The 21,598-nt window shown below is 41.2% G+C and overlaps 2 protein-coding genes across 2 annotated transcripts; both read left to right on the top strand.

Annotated features, from left to right (window-relative positions):
* Positions 1–301: 301 nt before the first annotated feature.
* Positions 302–4,192, top strand: LOC134616145 (profilin-1-like). The gene is made up of 4 exons (XM_063460887.1): positions 302–384; positions 509–647; positions 3,469–3,661; positions 3,758–4,192. The coding sequence occupies exons 2-4, from the start codon at positions 510–512 to the stop codon at positions 3,853–3,855; spliced, it is 429 nt and encodes a 142-aa protein (XP_063316957.1). The 5' UTR covers positions 302–384; position 509; the 3' UTR covers positions 3,856–4,192.
* A 4,235-nt stretch (positions 4,193–8,427) lies between these two features.
* On the top strand, positions 8,428–16,329 carry eno3 (enolase 3, (beta, muscle)). The gene is made up of 14 exons (XM_063460877.1): positions 8,428–8,554; positions 11,380–11,469; positions 11,550–11,645; positions 11,729–11,787; positions 11,892–11,961; positions 12,593–12,726; positions 13,011–13,127; positions 13,214–13,319; positions 13,561–13,758; positions 14,657–14,733; positions 14,948–15,072; positions 15,151–15,259; positions 15,928–15,986; positions 16,074–16,329. Exons 2-14 carry the CDS (start codon positions 11,385–11,387, stop codon positions 16,141–16,143), a joined length of 1,305 nt encoding a protein of 434 aa, XP_063316947.1. The 5' UTR covers positions 8,428–8,554; positions 11,380–11,384; the 3' UTR covers positions 16,144–16,329.
* The last annotated feature ends 5,269 nt before the right edge of the window (positions 16,330–21,598 follow it).

Genomic DNA, 21,598 nt, shown 5'->3' with positions numbered 1-21,598 from the left:
CTGCACGTGCCTTTTTCAGCACTGGAGGTTAATGCTTGGTTAACAGTTCAATTTAATAATGCAGGTCTCCCCACAGAGAGGCCGACTGACCGAATACAGCTCAGCGTGTTACAGGACTGATGTTTTAAAGGTTTAAATTAGTGGATGTTTGTGTGCTGATCAAATCACTTCCTTGTTTTTTCTTTTACTTCCCAGGTGAGTGAGAGAGAGTGACAGAGAGACAGAGAGGGGAGGGGTCGGGCGACTCTCTCACTCAACAGTGACAGTGAGAGAGGAAGCTGCCAGCAGGCTGGGAGTGGTGTATAAAAGACAACTCTTCTTCCTTCTTTCTGCATTCGACTGCTCTCTCCCCTCTTCCTCACACCCAAGACTCTACCTGCACAGGTAAGCTAGCGAGCTGTCCCACCTCTTTCTCTCTCACTCTCTCTCTTTTTCAAACATAGCAAAACGTAATATTGATTTGGTGCTTGTGAATCCAGGTTATTGATCAGTTTGTGTTTTTGATCAGGATGTCGTGGCAAGGTTATATTGATAACTTGAAGACACCCGACCAGAGCGGGACGTGCCCGGTGGCAGAGGCAGCCATCTGTGGAATCACATCTGGGCAGGAGAGCGTTTGGGCCAGCTCACCCGGCATCCAAGTCACGGTACACACACAAACACACAGTGTTCCTCTTCCTGCCTCTACAAACTGCTAAATATATGTAAAAAAAAATGTCCACTTCCTCCTTTAAAGCTTCTGCCAAGAGTTTTTAAACCACCTCACACTCAAAAACTTGCTCAGACTGGTGACATCAACCTGCACAAACTGCCACTCCTTTGGCTCATTTTCTGTTGCTATGAGAAAATTTCTTGGAAATAGCTTCTTATTTTGCATGTCCGTGTCTTCTTCTTGAGCTTTGGGTGTGTTCAGTTTGTTGCCTGGCTAGCTCACTTCCCGCTCTTAGTGCTGTGTTCAGGTGCTGCAGGAAAACACGTGTGCCATACAGGTTTTAAAAAAAAAAAGTCAGAAATTTAAAGCTTGGCTTCAAAGGGGAAACTCACTGAGCAACAAGGTGACGATTCTCAGCTCATTGGCTGCTTCCCTTAGCTTTTAATTTTTAAAAGTACAGTAGAGAAATTGGTTTTTTTATGATTTTTTTTTTTTATTATTGATATGAGTTCAGGTGTAGAAAACAACTTTTCAGGAGTTCAGGAGATGTGTTTAAACTTCCTCGTTTTAACTTTTGCCAGAAAGCACAAACATGCTACAGTACATGTAGTTTTCTGGAAATGGTGTTAATTATAACTGGAAAGAAAACACGTGTCATTCAAGGTTTTTAGGTTTTATTTCATTTCCATTAAATAATCGTTCAGTGTGACAAAAAAAAAAGTTTTACGTGAGGTGCTCGTTTTTCTGCACATTTTGGATGGAAATGGAAAAAGATGAATGCTAATGTCTCAGGGCTGCGTAACGGTTGTGAGTTTCCGGTAGTTTCCGGGTGTTTGTGCTGTGCGCTTGCTTTAACTACCTTATAAGGAGACAATGTCGAAAAACGGCGAATACAGGAAGACGAGACGATCACTTCTTGTTTCTGAGACACACACACACACACACACACACATGCAAACACACACTGAGGTAAGGAGTGGAGTGTTGCACAATGTCTCAAACACACACACATGGACACACACACCTGCAGGATTTGTCTTTTTTACAGTTTGTAAACTTGAAATTTTAAAATTAAAGAAGTTCGTTCCTGCTTTTAAAAACACTCTGTGTGCATTTGCGTGGGTTTGTTACACTCACTAGTGGTCTCCTCTCTGATTGGGTGATGTTTTTCGGGAAGTGGTTTTGCCTGTGCAGGCAGCAGCGTGTGCATTTTGGTGTGTGTGTGTTCATGTCTTGACTTGTCGTCCTCACATTCTTTCCTCCTCGATCCTCCTGCAGCTCCCTTCACTTCTCAGAAAATTTGCCACAAAAACAGAGCAATGGTTAAATCTCACGTGTGAGCTCAGAAACCTGCAGAGCAAAAGCTGACAGAAAGCAGGAAGTGTGAATTCAGTTACACGTGAGGCTGAACCCCGAGCACGTCTGACTTTAAATCTATCAAAAACAGTTGGTGGTGATCAGCTTTGAATCAGACGCTGTTCTGTGTGGATGTGTGCAGGTTTGTTAGTTAAAGAAGGCCTCAGAAAGAGGAAGTCATGCTGAATCTAAGCATGTCAGGTTCATATGTGTAAATGGAGATCTGACGCAGACTGCATTTAAAGCTACAATGCATGTACTTCCTGGTGAGGTTGAAGGCACTTGAGGCCTCCTTCCTGTCTGAGCCTCACTCACAAAACATGTTTTCTGAGAAATGAAGTGCAGTGAAAACACTTCAAAAGGTTAAATCTGTCCACGTACATGACAGATGTGAAACTAGCTGTCATCACAGTTCATGTGATTCAGCTCTGCTGCTTCAGAGCAAAGTGCAGTGACAGTTTCTTTAACAGCAGTGATCACTTTTTATTTCTGCAAGTCAACACTTCAACTTCTTCAACCGCATCTCGAGTTTCAACAAATACATTTGATTAATAATTTCATTTCAATAATAAAACCACACTGACCCCCCCCCCCCCCCCCCCCAGAAATCCAATGCAGTCCCATAACAGTATATATTATTATACACTATGATAATAATCTTTTATTTTTAATGTAAAAAAACGTATAGTAAAGCTTTTGTTTTTATTAGAATTATTGGTTATACTGTATTTTTTTATTTTTCTGTTTTAAAATAATCTAATTAGCAGTATTAATGATGCAGTTAATAGATAACTGACTTATAAAACAAGGAATTAATTAATAGATAAATCAATACCTGAAGCTATAAATATGATGCAGTCCTAAAACCAGATAAGATCAGTTTCAATTTTCAACTTAAAAGAAAATAATGTGAATACAGGTTATATCACAGATGCATAATCATGAAAAAATGACTTTATTTGTGATAAATGCATTAAATTAAAACATTTCTGTGACCTCAGAGCTGGTAAAAACACTCTGATTAGTGGATGGCGTCTGAACTAGGCCAGTGCGTCAGCTGTGTCAGTGTGACACACTAACAAAGCTCAGACAAACCAGTAAAACCAGTATCAACGGGCGGCGCAACAAAGTTATTATTTGTTCCGATTCCAGCTGGAAACACACAAACCAATGAGCCTGAATGTCGTTTTCCTCTCTCTCACTTCCTACTCTGCATGCTCACAATGATCACACCACATTAAATCATGTTTCAATTACTTTAGCTTCCTATTCCGACGCTTGTTTATGATCCTCCGCACACTGCAGCTGCTTTTTTATTGTGAGATTTAAATAAACTCAGGCTGTAAAAGGAGAAGAGCCCATGCTGGTCATGGTGGGTACTTCAAGGTGGCTGGGAATTTGGAGGACTCAGCTGAATAGATCCACTAATCTCTATCTCTCGCTCTGTTTCCCTTTTTTAGGTCGATGAGATCAAAAAGCTGGGTGGTAAGGACCGGTCGAGCTTCGCTCAGAATGGCATTCACATCGGTGGAGCAAAGTGCCGGCTGATCCGAGACCAGATGGACCTTGACGGAGTCTTTGCGATGGACCTGAAGACCTCAGCAGACACCGAAGGAAACACGTTCAGCATATGTGTCGGAAAGGCAAAAACAGGTAAGATGTTCCCGTTGACTCAGCACATTTTCATCCTTTGAATTCACTCCAAATCTCTGAGGCTGACACGCTCCTGCTTCCTGTCTGTCTCTACAGCGGTAGTCATAGCCAAGGGCACGAAAGACGCCTCTGGTGGTCAGGTATCCAGCAAGGTGTTCAAAATCGTTGAGCACCTGAGGAAGTCTGGTTATTAGGACAAGACAGCCACCTTTATCTCACAAGATGGATGCCACCTCCCGCCTCCCTTCCCCCACCCTCCTCCCTGTGTTTCTATATCTGAGCTTCTTTAGTTTTTTGTTTTGTTTTTTTTTTAAGTCATTTTCAATCTTCAGGTGTGTTTCCTGCTGTAGAGATGAATCAGAGTGTTTTTTCTGGTCTAAGTTACCGTGTGGTAGCTTTTAACCTGAGAGTACACCTCATGTTTAACGCAGGAACATAGTGTTACCATTATTTTTCTACAGTGGCGATTGACCAGTGTCCAATCAGAGCTCTGTGAAAACTCATTGCACACCTGAATGAAATAAAAACAAACATGGTTATACTTACATTCTGAGGACGTCTTTATATGTGTGTGTGTGTGTGTGTGTGTGTGTGTGTGTGTGTGTGTGTGTGTGTGTGTGTGTGTGTGTCTGTGTGTGTGTGTGTGTGTGTGTGTGCTACAGCTTCAAATGTTTTTTACAAACACCTCTTCTTCAGGGGCTGATTTATTGTGCGACACACAGCTAAAAAAAATAAGACAGTCTAGTGCACTCATATACACGCATCACACCTAATATTTGATTAAATATGCCACAACAAGTTGTAGTATTAGTATTAAGCACAACTCCTTGTTAGAGCTTATATAGCATTTAAACAATACACACACTTTTGTCTTTCTGCATAAGTGGGGACCCATATTGACTTACTGCCTTATCAAGTCCCCTGATCTAAACCTGAACCTCAAAGCCACGTTTGTGTTCAAAGAGTGCTCTGAAGGAGAAAGGCCAACTTTTCCATAAAATACAAAACTTCCTCTTCATACATAAATGTCATCACATGCTGAATGTCTTCATTATTCTGGTTTAAAACCTGCACAGGTTCATGCACAGGTATGCGTGCACACATCCAAATTGCTTTTTGTGCACATTAACATACTGGCTTGTCAAGTCCAAAACTAACTACTCCAAAACCAGATATGAGCCCTCACACCTCCCGCCTCCCTTCCCCTCTCACTGTACTATGAAGCAGAAAAGGCTTTTGTGGCTTTATAAAAAAGGATGAAAAAATGCCCTCCACCTCAAAACCAGGCCAGACTGAATTTGTTTGTTTTCCCTGTGCTTGTTTGGGTTCTCTAGTGGAACTACAGCTTCACCCCACAGTCCAAAAACACGTGTGTTGGGTTAACTGTGGGTGTGAACGTGACAATGACTGAAAAAAATTCTTATTATGTAGAAACATTCTCATTATTTTGGAGTCAAACTAAAAATGTCTCTCACAATGGAAACTGTACAAGCCCAGACACGTGTCATCCTACACATGTGTTGGCACATGTTAACCTAGAGGCTTATCATGGCTCTTTTAGTCTTTCAAAGGCATGAGGACTCTCTGAAATATCCCTATAATGTAAATAATGTGCTCTTATTTTGATTTAAAAGTCACATGGTAAAAATATACCAAGCATAGCCGCCCACAAATGACTTCTTCTCCTTGAACTCACCCTTTAAATTAGGTCCCATATGCATAGAGATCCTTATAATTCTCACAGAAACCTCGTTAGCCTAAAACATATCAGCATACATATTAAAAGTAATTTAGAGGAAAACTCAGCAGAAGGGGAATAAAAGAGGTGTGGCTGACTTTAGAGCTTTGTATGATGCACTCTTTCAAAGAAAATTTTATTTTAAGGCAGCTGAGAATATCATCTAATTGAAGAAACAGGGAAATATACCTTAGCTTATAAAATGTTTGAAAACACAGACCAAACACAGGCCTATGTGTGCGGCAGGCACACTAGTAATGAATGTGCTTTATAGGGACAGATCGGCTGACCTCTGACCTGTAGACAAGAGCTGAAATGCTAAAAACTGCAGTTCCTGTAATGTCTACTCGGGCCTCCAACAGTAATTAAGTCCCCATGATCTCCCAAGTTAAAATGTCCAAACGTAGAACTGAAGTAAACATGTTTGCACAAGATGCCCAAAAAGGCTGAGCTCTACTTTTAATAAGTGAAATTCAGATATCTGTGCCTGCGTGGTGCACTCATTCAGTCCATGGACGCGACTTTATAACCCTACAAGATGGCATAAGGTCATAACTTAGCACTCCAAATTCTCATCCGAACATGACCACGCCTGACTCTAAAAAGATCAACATGGCACCAGCCAAAAACTCTTACAAACACTCTGCTGTTCACCTTTTAGTTGGAGACCTTTGTAAACACGGGTCCCCACAGGTGTATAAAAACAAACATCTGTGTATGTGGTTAAAAGGCAACATAAATGATTACTGCTAAGAGTAGTACAACTAAAAGTAGTATTATTGAAATATAAAATTGTGAACTTCTAGTGCAACATGTGATTTTGTTACTATAGTACTGCAGCCCACTCGTACTGCTGTGGAACTACAGTTACATGTCACGGTGAAGTAGAAGTGACAAACTTCCACTTTACTGACACAGACAGTAAGATCAAATGCAGCGCTGCAGGAGAACTTACACTATGTGTCATATACAGAGTGTGCCCCTCCCCCACCACTCCAGTAAAGTGCAGCTATATTTAGTAAAGGCACCGGGGACGCTGGACAGGCCGCCGTGTAGCCACTCGGTGTGTGTGAAGTACAGTTAAAGGTGAGCGTAAAGGGTAAGGTGTGTGTGTGTGTGCTGGGGTTACTGCCCTTTGCAGTGAATGCTGAGCTGGTCTCACATTTCCCCTTTAGATGAACTTTAACCTTCTCTGTGGGTTTTAGGGACCATCACTCTTGTTCACCCCACAGCATAATAGTCATTCAGCACACTGAGAGTAAAACTGGGCCCCACCAAAAAGACTTTTTTTCCTTCATTCTTGTGACGTTTTGAACTAATTTGTGCCTTTTTTCACCGCATTATGGTAGAAATTTAAATTTTTGTTTCCTTTGTGGCTTTTGTTTAGGAGGAAAGTCCTCTGTGAATGTTCATGTCACACCAGTTCGCACAAATGATGAACTAAATCGTTTTATTTAATCAGTCTGCTGGATTTTAACAGTTGGGCTGTATTTTGAAACCTTTCTGAACTCGTACCTGCGTTCAGTGATCAGCTGCTGCAGCTGCCTGTGTCGCCATGCACCTGTAAGTCAAAGAGGCCACGCCCGTAAAAATGCAAACTTTAGTGCAATTTAAATATGCAGATACGGTCGTTAAACCTCACCAGTCTAAGCTTGTGTACCTGAAATGACTGCAGGTTTCTACTGCTGTCAACCAAAGAGACAAGATTTCTAATCACACATGGGACTGAAACAGTAAACCAGTGTTTATACTGGTTTAGTGTTTCAGGTTGAATGTGAAGATGTTTACGGAGGTGGAAACACCCTTAACATCTTTCAACCACAATAAAATCAGGTATGCACAAAAGAGACGTGAAAACAGCAGAAATCAAATCTGAAAAAAGGGAATTTCAGAGGTTTCCGTTTTTTTCATTATGTGTATTTTTGAATGAAAGTCAGAATAAGAAACACCTTTTTGCCCTTTGAAGATGAGGGACCACATAAAATAGAGTTTAACTGGGTAACTTTTACTTAAAAATAATCGGTCTAAACCGTTGGAGTGCCCACTAAGACAAAACACACTGACAGCTTCCTCAGAGTAAAGGCCGTCCTCTCTGTCATCAGGGATTTAGTTTCTTTAGGTTTTCGTCTGAATAAATATTAAACCTTAAACTGCTTATTAGACAAATTAACATGTCATGTGATGTTTTCCCTCAGATGAGCCCGAGCTCTGGGGTTCGTCTGGCTCTGAGCGTCACAGTGATTTTAAGGTTTTAGATTAGATCATGCACACAGAGCCACATTTGTTTAATGATTCCTGTATTTGAAAGCATTAAATTCAACAGTGATGATAGCACTCGAGTGTTCGAGTCGCAGCACTTCCTGGATTCAAATCGTCTCTGCAGATATAAAATCAAAGAGCAGTTCCTTTTAAAGCGGCACGGCAGGTCCTGATTACTATTTATTATTACTATTAATGAGGTGGTTTTATACATTTCTTACATTATTTTCAGACTTTTCCATTTCATTTTCATTATTATTACGTATGTATTTTGTTATTTACCTGAGCTCTCCTGCCTTTGCTTTGTGGTGTTGCAGGCTGTGTTTAATGTTTTGGCTGCAGTAACACGGGCACTTAATGACTATTGGGTTAAATAAAGATTATATCACACTGCTGGTCCAGTGCATCCATGTCCCCTGAAGTCTTTAAGCTCTTATTTCAGAGCAACTGAAGGACAGAAACATTCATTGTACCGGAGTTTAAAGACTTCCTGGATTGTGTTACACTGCTGGTGATTTTCCTTTTGGCTCTTTGGGAAGCACTAGAAATGTGTGTGTTCAGGAAGAGACCGGAAGTATTTACATATCTGAGCGTTACACTAGGACTGGAGTCCTCATAGAAACGTACACAGCTCCAGATTAAGGCTGTTATAATTATGTTTGGAGACGGCAAACAGCAGTGAGGATCTGATGATTAACTACAGCTGGGAGGTTTTTCTGTTTGCCTCCGTCCTGTCACATGCACACACTCCCTCCTTCCTCCTCCTCCTTCTGCTACAGCTGCAGGGAGAGGCTATAAAAGCCCTGCTGGGGGACAGACAGACACTTTCCACGTCAGTCGGACAGTCAGACAGACGGACAGACGACCCCCTCTTCTTGCTCACTGCGTCTGAACAGGTAAGCTGGGACGGCAGACAGCTGAGGGCTCTGCTTGGAGATTTTTGAATAACTTCCTGTTTGTTTCCGGCTCAGACTGCTTCTGGTTTGGTGGCATGTGTTTTAGACTTTTACTCTGAAAGTTCAGTTTGCAGAAGTTCTCCTGAGGTGCTAACATAAATGAGTTCCTGTTCTGGAGGCTCATTTTGTTCCTGTTTATGGCAGGAAGGGGAACAAAGTTTGAAAGGTTTGACTTTGGGTGGGCTGAAGGTCACAGAGCTGACAGACAGACGTGAGAGGCTCAAAGTCCACGGACGGCCGGACACCCTCCATGTGCTCATGGGGAGCTTTAAATGTGAATCTTTAGCATATAAAAGTCCCCCTGAGCTCAGATCTGCACACATTTAAGCAGGTTATATAAACTCCAAGCAACACTTCCTGAATCTGACTTTTCACCTTAAAGGAAAGGGTTTCATTACATTTTGAAAAGACTTGTTCTGCTGACTTTCTACTTGTTGAGTGACTTTGATTCATCTGTAGTGTAACACTCTTCTTTCTGTGTGATAACTTTTACACTTGGAGACATTTTATTGTGTTATTGGTTCATTTCTTGTTTGTTTAGCAGGCTGAAACAGTGTCCCTAAACCTGCCCCGCTGCTAAGGATCATTCAGCCAATAAAAGTTGTTTTCATTCGTCCCACGTGTTCTAGCAGCAGACTTCACTCAAAGCTAATGATCACAGGTGGTTTAAACGTGGCCTGCTGGGTGTCTAAATGGCCACACTGCACCTTAAAATGAGGCGTATCGTCCCCTCAGGGGTCTGTGAGACAGGGGTGTGGTTTAAGGGGGGGCTGGGGGGGGGGGGGGGGGGCACTAATCCTTCAAAATGATGATTCTGTATCCAAGCAGCCACGTGTGGACTAGTCTGTCCCCCTGAATGCATCATTGTAAATATAACTATAATGTGAGCGCTCATGGACTTAAAGCTATTGTGCTAATTATCGATATAAAGCATGTTAAAGTGAAGCCCCCTCCCCATCGTCCTTCAGTGGTCTGATGTTTGTCAGATGAAAACATATTCCATACTGGTGAACCAGTTTGTATGTTCAAACTTGTGCTTCTCCACGGCTGACAAACAGTGAGCAGGAGCAGCTCACAGACCAGTGGTGCCACATGCTTGATCTCAAGTGTGAGCTGTTCTGTTACGAACTGGACTTGAATGTATTCACAGATGAGACCAGAAAGCATTTTGGCCACTTGCTGGGCCTGCATGTAGTAAAAACCAATGAAGCTGCCTTTATCATCATTTTATTTCTAACCATAAACCGATAAACACACTTATGCATCAGTGAATTAAACTCCACTTACAAACTGTTAAATGGGTTTGTCCAAGCCTACTAACTCTTCTGAGTGAACCTGTCAGCGGTTAAACTGGGGTTTGTGAGGAGGGAGTCCATAAAGGAATAACAAATCCTTACAAAGATGGACTTTAATAATATGATTGGCTTTGCCTTGAGAGGTCTTTCAGAAGAAAAGTCAATTATAGCCTCTTGTATGCTGTTAAGGCCAAAAGCTGCAGAGGTGAGTGTCTTGGGTTTGACGGCTGAAAGTCCTGATGAACAAAGCTACCTAAAAACAGTTTTTAGTGGTCAGCGTTATTGTGACTGCCTTTCAAAGAAACATGAGAAGACCGTGTGAAATGAGTAGTTGGTGTGCATTTGAGTGTCCTCAGTCAGCTTTACTTTGCTCCGTTTTCAGCTCACCCAGCTTGAACAGGCCTTGTTCCATCTACCTGAGATGTTTAACGGTAGACTCATGATAACAAAATGGGGTTTTAACAGATTTCCCCTAAAAGTTTCACTGACTTTTATGAGTCATCTGTTGGGACTTGAAATAGAATACAGACAACATCTAGGTGCTCAGATGTACCCAAGCTGTGTACAGGAAAAACACTTTAATACTTCGAAGGATCAGCAACTTCAGAATTTGGTTGAAGCTGGAGCTGCTGTGCCTCGTATTTAACGGACTTTGTCAGACTGCCGCTGTTATAGTCAGTTTATTCATTCTGAAAGAGGCTGGCTGACCCACACTCATCTGCAGCCAAGTTAAACTCTAAGCAGATGTACAGTGTTTGTAAAGGCCATCAGTGGTTTGGAGTGTACTGTAAGAGCTCAGCTGTTCAAATGGCATCTGCCCAAACAGTCTTACATAACACACAGCAGACGTGACGGACGCTCTGAACCTGCTCACACAGTTGGACCAGAACACTTTTACTACAGGAGCTTTTCTCGGTGTGCACAGAATCAGAAGGGCTTGCTGTATGAGACCTAGCAACCAGATAAAGCCCAGTCCTTCAGCTGTGAGGTGAAGTGGGTCATGCACAGTGGAGGCTAATATCAGCTCAGTCACAAATGCCTCTTCAAATGTCACAAGCATTAATAAGAGTCTGTGTAACTCAAGAACAGCAGGGAGGAAGTCACGACCTCTGCAGAAAGGTCAGGGAAAAGGTCAAAGGCTCCCACACGGCTGGTGTTGGTATAAATATCCCAGCCAGACTATGATACCCCCCCTCGTGCCTGCAGAATGGTCTGTCCTGCTCTTCTGTTGAGCCCTGTAGCCGTCAGTCAGGAATGCAGGGCTGTGATTGGTTGTGTGGGTGGAGTCTGATAAGAAAGGTCATCATGGCATTAAACAGGATTTCTGCAGCAGGTCTCTCACTCAATCTGACCTCCTCTTCACAGGGATTTTTTTTTTTTTTATTTATTTATTTTTACTCAAATGTCAAAATTCAGATTAAAGATTTTCTTTGTATTTGAACTAATCACCTGGTTCTCTTCCCCCTTCAGTCAGGATGTCTATCACCAAGATCCACGCTCGTGAGATTCTGGACTCCAGGGGAAACCCCACAGTGGAGGTGGACCTGTGGACAGCCAAAGGTGAGCAGCTGTCACTTTGACCATGACGCACTTCCTGTTTGCGGCGAGTTCAGTAACCTGACGGTCAAACGTCATCTCAGGTCTGTTCAGGGCTGCTGTTCCCAGCGGCGCTTCAACTGGAGTCCATGAGGCTCTGGAGCTTCGTGACGGAGACAAGAGCCGCTACCTGGGCAAAGGTGGGAGGAGTCAAGTGTGTGGGGCTGGGGATGGCATTAATGCTACTTTTAGCGTGGCTGCTAACACCTGTGTTTCCCTGCAGGTACCGTTAAGGCTGTGGATCATGTCAACAAGGAGATTGCCCCCAAGCTGATTGAGAAGGTATCTGTTAACAGTTGGATTACCGATGTTAGCTTGATGCTAATACAGTTGAACTACCGCAGGGATTCCCTGCAGGCTAATGGTACTTCATCCCATCTTTACAGAAATTCAGCGTTGTCGAGCAGGAGAAGATCGACAAGTTCATGCTGGAGTTGGATGGCACTGAAAACAAATGTAAGGACTTAGAAATTCGCCTCATAAAAGTAGTTGAATTTAAGATTTGTTTCTTTTATGTAAAAACGTGGAAGGGTGGCGATGTAAAATGTCAAATTCTTTTAAAACCAATCCAAGCAATATTAAGTTGTAAGAACTGGGTAAACAAAATATTTAACAGGAAATGAACTACTGAAGTGAATTATAGAAGAAGAATGAAAACAAAGCTGGAAGCACTGCATTCTTTGGCATTTATACAGTATACTGGTGCACCAGTCTATGTCCTAAAATATATATACATGTTTGTTACATGGACTTCTAGTGGCAGGTTAAAATCAATTCTACACTAGAAAGAAGAATATTTTAACCTGCAATTATATTTGAGAAACCCTCAAATCGTGTAAAGGAAAGTCAATTGACATCCTTTGAATCATGATTTAACACTCTTCATGCTTCATTCATATCCTGAATGTAGAATACTGAATGTATTCAAATGTTATATTTATACTAAACTTTTGGGGAAAAAAACTCAGATGAGTTCAAACAACTTGGAGGATTACTCGACCCTCTTTACCTGGTAGTTTGGCCCTACTGTGCAACTGTGTGCAGATTGTTTTGAAGCAAGGATGCACGTCTGATTCTTTGTTTGCAGCCAAGTTTGGTGCCAATGCCATCCTGGGTGTGTCGCTGGCTGTCTGTAAAGCTGGAGCAGCAGAGAAAGGAGTTCCCCTCTACCGCCACATTGCTGACCTTGCTGGACACAAAGATGTCATCCTTCCTGTGCCTGTGAGTGGGAGGGGCTTGTGCTTAAGTGGAAAACTGGCTTTAAAGACCCAAACTTCTTGACTCAACTTGATATTACTTTAAATTAAAAAGAAATAAAATTATAGTTGTCTATTAACATGCATGCCTATGGGAAATGTCTTGTTAGCCTCTGGACAATTTTTATTGTGCGCCACATTTTTATTTTCATTGGTTTTGTTTAAGCTCCAGATGTCTTTTGCAACTTATGTTTGGGTAGTTTGCATATGGATAGTATTTTTAATTAAAATCTTTTTTTTTTTCGGCAGGCCTTCAATGTGATTAATGGTGGTAGCCATGCTGGAAACAAACTGGCCATGCAGGAGTTCATGATCCTGCCAGTTGGAGCCTCCAACTTCCACGAGGCCATGAGGATTGGAGCTGAGGTTAACTTAAACCCTGCCCCCTTGCAATGTTTCCTCTATGAATGGTAAAACTGATGTCTAACTGTTTAAATACCTTGTGTTTTCAGGTCTACCACAACCTGAAGAATGTAATCAAAGCTAAATATGGAAAAGATGCCACCAACGTGGGAGATGAGGGAGGCTTCGCTCCAAACATCCTGGAGAATAATGAGGGTGAGAGCTGCACGTGTCCACACAGTAACGAGGCATTGCATTATGTAGTTATCTTTGGACTGTTGTGACTCCTAATGCAATAGAATTTAATGCAGGCTTGTGTGTATTGCTGCTTCAGGTAGTCAGACAGTTAAATCAACCAATGGTTGAGCTGATTACTACAAAACTAATAATACAAATTTGACACAACTCAAGATTTAAGTTATTATGACTTGTAACAATGCGGTTTTTGTGTTCACAGCTCTGGAGCTGTTGAAGACTGCCATCGAGAAGGCCGGTTACCCCGACAAAATCATCATTGGTATGGACGTGGCCGCCTCAGAGTTCTTCCGCAATGGAAAGTACGACCTGGACTTCAAGTCCCCCGATGACCCCTCTAGACACATTTCTGGTGAAAAGCTGGGTGACCTCTACCGCAGCTTTATCAAGAACTACCCTGGTAAGATTGACTAGATCTGCTGCTATGACCACTGAATGACTTCAGAACATAAACGGTGATGCTCTGTTCGCATCCTGAATGTAGACAAAATGTATTCAAATGTGTTGACCCATGACCTTTGAGAAACTCCAGTGAATTTGGACAGAGGGCCCGGTGGCGCCAGTGTCCGGCAGCCTCGCCTCTGTCAGTGCGCCCCAGGGTGGCTGTGGCTACAATGTAGCTTGCCATCACCAGTGTGTGAATGGGTGGATGACTGGACATGTAAAGCGCTTTGGGGTCCTTAGGGACTAGTAAAGCGCTATATAAATGCAGGCCATTTACCAACTAAACCGATGTTGCACTGATGTGTCAAATTGATCTTGAGATTTGACTTCAATTGATGGTCTTAAAATGTCTTTCAAAAAGCTAGAAAACAAAACGAATTCTATTGCTACACTTTGAGTCTGTGGTTTAACCGAATGTCTTTGGAAGGGAATATATTGGTCTCTTAAAGCATTTAAATTTCAAACAAGGCTGCCAAGTATGAAACTCAAAATTCCTTTTTGAATACTTGGATCAGAGGTATTCAAAATGTTTAGTTGGTTTAGTTCACTTGAGCTCTTGAGAAAGTGAAATAAGCCTTTTGAGTTCAGGAAGTGGTCAGGCTGCCTTTTTGTTCATTGCAGGAAAAATGCTCTTAAAAATCTCTCTAGAGGGGTTCTAAATTGCTTTTTTCCCATTTAAAAAAATGTATGATCAACTGATAAAATTATTTTGGAGAACCACAAATTTGTTCAGTGTGCACATTTCCAATTGAATTCATGTAACTGTTAAGCACAGTAGCATCATTGAGCCTGTTGGGTGTCTGTGGCATTTCTACTGTGGAAACTTTCTCCTCACTGTCTCTCTCTTTCTCCAGTCCAGTCCATTGAGGACCCATTTGACCAGGATGACTGGGAGCACTGGGCTAAATTCACTTCTTCTGTAGACATCCAGGTGAGGTGCACAGACAGGTGTGCAGACATGTGACACAACTTGACTGTCATTAGATTTCTTCTTTTTTTTTTTTTTCTTTGCCACAATGATTGGCATCACTAGATGTTTGTTAGCCTACACAAACTGGTTCTTCCTGGAAGAACTCAAGGAAAACCTTCAGTAACGGGAATATAGCATCATTATAGTAACACACTGGTTTTTCTGCTCTAATCAGATCGTAGGTGACGACTTGACTGTCACCAACCCAAAGAGGATCCAGCAGGCAGTGGACAAGAAGGCCTGCAACTGTCTGCTGCTTAAAGTCAACCAGATTGGCTCTGTCACAGAGTCCATCCAGGCGTAAGACACCAATCTGAGTTGTTTTAGGCCACATTAACATTTTCTGCTCAAAGTTAATTAAATGTATCTGCCTGTTAGATGTAAGCTGGCTCAGAGCAGCGGCTGGGGTGTGATGGTTAGCCATCGCTCTGGAGAGACTGAAGACACCTTCATTGCTGACCTGGTGGTTGGACTTTGCACTGGACAGGTATTTAAACTTAATCAGACCGTCTCAGTGAGATTGATATGTTCACAAAGAATAATTGAATGTCTGCAAGTTTTTGTTGTTCTTTAAAAACAAAAAAAAAGCTGAGATTATAAACTATTCCCCTTAAAGTCATTTGAAAAAGCCAGACTGCTCACACATGGCTGGTCAATAACTAAGCTACAACTGAAAAGGAAAGTTTCAAGGCCAAAAGTCTTCTCTTAAACAGATTCTACACAAATGGATAATCTGTTCAGAGATCTTTAAATATCTACTGCTTCATGTATTTGTTGAGCTTAAATGAAAGATTTAAGATCATTTTGAAGCAAAATTGTAAGGAAATCACTCGAATCTTAACTGTGCAAAATGCCTTGATAATCAAGGACTGATATGAACACTGTAGATTGATGATTATCTACAGAGGTCTGACTGAAAATGAAAATTAAAGTGCATCAGTATAAGACCCAAAGTTTTGAGTTCTGTTGGAAAATCAGTGGTCAGTTGCAGGCAGAAGAATAACTGACTTGTGCCTTTTTAAAGAAGTGGTTACATAAAAGCACTATTAAACTGTCTGGTCCTATTTCTGATTTAAGCTGCTGGGTAGGAAAATGGGTCACTACAGGGAACAAACCACAACTTCAGTGCTAACCTCATTCTACCGTTTCTTTCAGATTAAGACCGGTGCCCCCTGCAGGTCAGAGCGTCTGGCCAAATACAACCAGCTGATGAGGTAAGCACTTTATGATTTGTGTCATTCTCAGGCTCGTAGACTTTTAAGAAAAACAAAGCACAGCTAATCATGACCTCTGACTTGCAGGATTGAGGAGGAGCTTGGAGACAAGGCCAAGTTCGCTGGCAAAGACTTCCGCCACCCAAAGATCAACTAAAGCACCGTGCTGCCTTCCTGTCGCTGTGGCAACCGACTGACACCTGATGACCCCAGAAGGCTCTTACCCCTTCCACTGGGGGTGAGGGGTTAGAGGTCATAGTGGGCTTGACTGCCTTTCTAGATGTGATTCCATTAATGATGTTTTCTATACAAAAGACAAACATTAAAGAGTGAAAAGGAAAAACATTCTGAGTTTAATTTATTAAAGCTGCTGAAGGCCTTTTTACATTCGAACTCCTTACAGAGCTGAGCTCTTCAGTGAAGCATGCCTGTACAGATCATCACCAGCAATGTTGAACATAAAACACATTCAGGACAGGCTTCTGCTTGAAGTGAACAACTCATCGTTATCGGAAAGACTGATATTCTGAAGTTTTGCTTTAGCTTTCTAACGGCACCTCAAAATCCTCAGGTGTGTTTCTCCTATAAATCAGATGGTTAAGCTAAACATCATGGGGCAGTCTATTTAGAAATTAATTTTTGGTTGGACCAAGGTTCTGGGTTCATATCTCCTGGTTGGCTGGATTCTTTAGTTTTCTCCCTCAGTCTATTGCCATGTCTAATATTTGGTTCATGTATATCAGCATTTTTAGCTACCCAACAATTAAACTGCATCAGTAAAAAGTTAGCCTGGCAAATAGAGCAGTCAGTAATGAATTTTTATGAAAGCAAATTCCAGCCGTGAGGCGATCTAATAGTGAGCAGCATGGACCGGGCAAACTCTGGGCTTGGCCAGGTGATTGATCAGCATCTGTTTAATGAGATTGGACACAAATGGGTCCTAAAGGCTGAAGAACTGCACTCGTTTAGGAATCAAGATCTGTGCATGTATTTCCTGTCCGGGTGGTTGGTGGGTTGTTTGTTTTCAGTCTGTAGGATCATCTTGACAACTTGAAAATGGGGCTAACATCCACCAAGGTCTTCAAAGACTACTTAATGATGTCAAACTGACAAATGCCTCATAACTTGACAACACATTTGTAATAATCAAAGTTATCAACATAAAGTACTTTATAAATATTTAAAATGTCATTTGACATCTGACCTGTCCTGCAAGCTCTGATCAACCCAAGAGGATAAGGTGGTAATGCTATGGAGCTACTTAAAACTGTTTCTCCCTGATGACATGGGGACTGATGTATGGGCATTCAAATATGTCACACATGAACTGACCTCTTAGGTTTCACATCTTCCTTTCAAATTGAGCCTAAAATACGAGAGAATAAGCTTCCTAGTTAGAAATATAGTGTAGTATATTATATCATGCCATTATCCATGTCCAGTTTAGAAATAATATTCCTACGTAATGTTTGTGTAATGAAGTAAAGTTCCGTCATGTTACACTTGTGACTTACTGTGCTACAAACTAAAAGTAATTTAAAAAGAAAGCATTTCTCAGTCCTTATCTATAAGATTAAGACAAACATTTTAAAACCCCTGTTTGTCAAAATAGTTAAATATAATAAGCTGAATATGCTTCAGTGAATATCTTAGCTTGTATAATCTCTCCAGCTCTACAGATAAGCTTTGAGTGTTAGATAAGGAGCTTGTTTTCATGCCTTTGGGCTGCATATTCAGAGTCGTTATACCATGAAAGTACATAAGGATTGTGAGCAATGCATCTAAAGGGGAAGTGGATGCGCAGAGCAAAGATGCAAATGAGGAGACGTGTGCGACGAGTGTGACAGGAGGAACGACTGTTTTTACTACATCACTCCCACGCTTCACATTGAACAATAACTGGCTGATTCAAAGCAGTTTGTATATGCGAGTGTGTGGATTCCTGTTTAGTTATGAGCAGCTGAAGTGTGTTTTTGTGTCTGACTTCCTAGTTGAACATTTAAAATTAAAATCCGCTTTTTCTTTGAGCTCTTTCAGTGCACTTGGCTCAGCTCTGCCCACAGCTTCAAACAGCCTCAGCTTTAATCATGAAAGTTAAAAAGAAATGCCAGTTCAGTGTCACTTATTCTCTAAGGATAGTCTCCAGTGGTGGAAAGGAACCTGTTTCTTTTTGCTGACATTTCTCTCTTTAGAGATGAGTTTTTCTTTCCGGCAGCATTTGGTGCAATCCAGGGTCTGTGACCTTCATTAGAATACCTCTCTACATCTGCATTTCCTCTTCCTCCCCTTCCAAGCATAATTGTAGAGCCTATTTTGGCCCACAATCAGGTCTCTTAGGTCTGCTGGTAGCTTGCGTTTTTTCTGAAAGGCTTTTAAACACAGGTTTTTTGCAGTAAATATATTTAATATCAAAATAAGCTTTAAATAAAATCCTGTGGTGAGAAAGAGAGGAGGTGAAACATTTATGTGTTCAGCCTTGTGAACGAAGGGCAGATTTCTCACACTCAACTGGAGTCCACTATTCATGTCCACACACACATGCTCGTGTGACGTCAATGCTGATTGGTGGAGGAGTTTAGGCTGAAGTCAGCCTGTTGCCTGGATATGAGCAGCAGCCGTGCCGAAGCTCACTCTGAAAACGATCAAAACTCATTTCGAAATAATTACTTGTTACTTTACAATCGCTGTGTAAGAACAACAAAACTGCAGCTGTGTGTGTTACAATGCAGCGTTGCATCCCTACAGCACCCGCGTGCTGAAATGCACAGAAAGTGACACAAAGTTAAATATTGTGTTATTGTATTAAGTACAAGCTGCTCTCTGACCTGTGATTGGCCTCCTTTGGAAGTAAAGGCGCTGTTGCTTCCTGCTTGTCATGCTGACACACACAAACACACATAATAACCCATCTTCCTCTCTAATGAGGTGATTGATGATCTGTTATTCCGCCCTTGTGTGCGTGTGTGTTTTATGCGTGGCTGATGACGTGTGAGGTTGAATGGGGGGCGGGATTTTGTCTGATGAGGACAAAGACAGCAGGGGGTCATTAAACACACGCAGACACACACACCCACACATACACACCTATCCTTCGGAGCATGTGAACCTCTGTGGCCCCGCCCCCTTCCACAGGAAATAGTTGCAAACCACGACTCAGTCTCCACGGTGATGTTTTACGAGCTGACGGGATGACTCGGGTCAGGGGTCACAAGGAGACGGAGGGAAAGGCGAAGCTATCCTGTCTTTTGGGTGGGGTTATAATGCCGACTCCCGGATATTCTAGGAATCAACTCAACACCTGGAATTTCATCTGGGACTCCAGGATTATCTTCAAATTCCCCTGGAAGCTTTTAAGTATCTCACTTAAAAGACCAAAGCCATTCCAGGAATCCCGGAAGCCCCTAAAAGACTGATTGAGTCATTCATTCTATCTGGAAGAATCCTGGAAGTGAAGTCAAATTTTCCCTTAAGGACCCTGAGTACCATGGTCAAGATCTGTTTGATTCTCTCCATGCTCTATTCTCTATTATCAACTGCTGGAGAATCTCAATGTACCTTAAAATGTTCCACAAGTTGCTGACTTCTGGAATATATTTTAGTCTGCATGAAAATATTTACTGACTTTTAGTTCTCAAGAAAGTCTAGAACTCCTCATGGCTTCCTGGAACGTCTTTAAGGACAATCACATCCTTTCTCTCAAGAACATCTACAACTCCTTCAGTAACTTACTAAACTTTTCCTGGAAACCTTGAACCAATAAAACATTTAACTCAATGAATGTTGTAAAGTGTATGTGGAACTAGATTACAAAGAATACCTAAACCTCCTGCAGGGATACAGGATCATTTCTCTTCTGCAAGCTCTTCAGAATCTGCTAGAAGTTCTTCAGAGTAAAGAAGGAAATTTCTCAGTACAACTCTTTGGGCTTAAATTGTTAGAGATAAATGTGTTTGGAAAAATAAATTTCTGGTATCTCATTGTCCAGACTGACCTTTAATTATAAAATTATAATTATAAAAACTATTTGTTAATTCACAAAAAAAATATGTTTGACTCCCCTGAACTAGAAAGTTTTTTGTTTTGTTTTTTACCTTCAGAATCTTCAAGAGCCCTGAAACATTTCAAAGACTATACTTCTTTCCTATACTTTTAGTACTTAAGTGACTAAATCAGACAACCTATTTCCAACTTACCCTACTGCAATTGCTTCTTTAACAACATCTGTTTCAGAACCTCTGAAAGTGCTCCTGGAACTTCCTCAATGACAACAATAGACACTTGAAACTGCAGTAGAAGGAGGCCCATTCTGTCTCCTGTCATGACTTTTAGAACATGTTCAAATACCACTTTCACCTATTTGTGACTCCTGGAAACTTTTCAAGAACCCTGAAACATTTCATGGACTGTATGAGCCTATCCCTTTCCATTTAGTGTTTTCTTAAATACTCATGGAAGAATTCGCCTTCTTCAAAAACATCTAGATGTTTGAGAGTAGTTTTGAGGGTTTGTCTCACCTGGAAAGCTTTCACAGCCAAGACATTTTTACCTCTATTACAGGTCACTAGATGACATCTGGAGGCCCACAACCCTTTCAGTCATTGAATGTTGTAAAGACACCTCAAACTGACCCAGGAAAGACCCTGGAGCTACAATGAGGACAATCTGAGACCCTCATGAAACTTGTGAACACTCCTATGGTCTTTGAAACACCACGAGGACTTCGGGATGCTATTAAAACACCAAAGGAAACTATTTCAAGCCAAGGAAGCCTTTTCAAGGATTTCTTGAACTTCCTCCAGAACTTCATGATTAAACTTTCATTTATTGATTGAATATTTTTATCTGTTTTGTTTTTTTCAGGGTTTTTTTTTGTACATCCATTCAGTCCACATTCATCTGTGTGTGCGTCTTTGTGAGTGTGTGAACCCGTTGTCTGGGGTGACAGCACTAAGAATGTGTGACATCATAGCGCCGAGTCGTATAAAAGTGTCAGCCCGCCGCCGGCACACAGATACTGACTGGTCCTGAGATGAGACAGGACAGACACCAGCGATAGTTAAAAAAAACCAAAAAAACCAAAAACTTTTACGACTTCTTCTGAGACTGATAATCAATTACTGTGATTGGAGAAAAACACTTGGATTGATCAGACGACCAGCAGAATCTTTTATTTGACTTTGATTTTTGTTGGAATATCTTTGAGAAACTGTCTGTCAGTAAGTTCTGCCTCTTTATTATCCTGTCCATCAAATTTACTAATACATAAATATCAGAAAATGAAATTTAAACTTTAAAAAAATTCATCAAATTAAAGAAAATCTAAATTGAAATTTACTAAATATTCCAGTTTAATAACACCCATAACCCAATGAAGATTTATTCATATCTAATAATAAAATAACAAAAATCCAAATTTATTTTAGTCTAAATTTTCTAACTAGTCAGTTTTTATCTCCTGATTTCACCACAATATTCACGTTTATTAAGTCACAACAATTCTCTGACCAATAGGAGGCGCTGTAGGCTTTAATAACCTTCAGTCAGAGCTACACTTAACTCCTCTATTTCATGGTCTTCTTAAAGTTTATAGGTTAAAAACAGTCATGGTGGTG

This window comes from Pelmatolapia mariae, linkage group LG3_W, assembly GCF_036321145.2.
Source record: "Pelmatolapia mariae isolate MD_Pm_ZW linkage group LG3_W, Pm_UMD_F_2, whole genome shotgun sequence".
NCBI lineage: Eukaryota > Metazoa > Chordata > Actinopteri > Cichliformes > Cichlidae > Pelmatolapia > Pelmatolapia mariae.
This window is presented reverse-complemented; position numbering and strand designations above follow the sequence as displayed.

Excerpts from the sequence above, each read along its gene's own strand:
- LOC134616145 (XM_063460887.1), top strand. The coding sequence starts at position 510 with ATGTCGTGGCAAGGTTATATTGATAACTTGAAGACACCCGACCAGAGC. Across the intron at positions 648-3,468 it reads CACCCGGCATCCAAGTCACG|GTCGATGAGATCAAAAAGCT; the intron begins GTACACACACAA and ends TCCCTTTTTTAG. Across the intron at positions 3,662-3,757 it reads TGTCGGAAAGGCAAAAACAG|CGGTAGTCATAGCCAAGGGC; the intron begins GTAAGATGTTCC and ends CTGTCTCTACAG.
- eno3 (XM_063460877.1), top strand. The coding sequence starts at position 11,385 with ATGTCTATCACCAAGATCCACGCTCGTGAGATTCTGGACTCCAGGGGA. Across the intron at positions 11,962-12,592 it reads GGATGGCACTGAAAACAAAT|CCAAGTTTGGTGCCAATGCC; the intron begins GTAAGGACTTAG and ends CTTTGTTTGCAG. Across the intron at positions 15,073-15,150 it reads GTCACAGAGTCCATCCAGGC|ATGTAAGCTGGCTCAGAGCA; the intron begins GTAAGACACCAA and ends TCTGCCTGTTAG.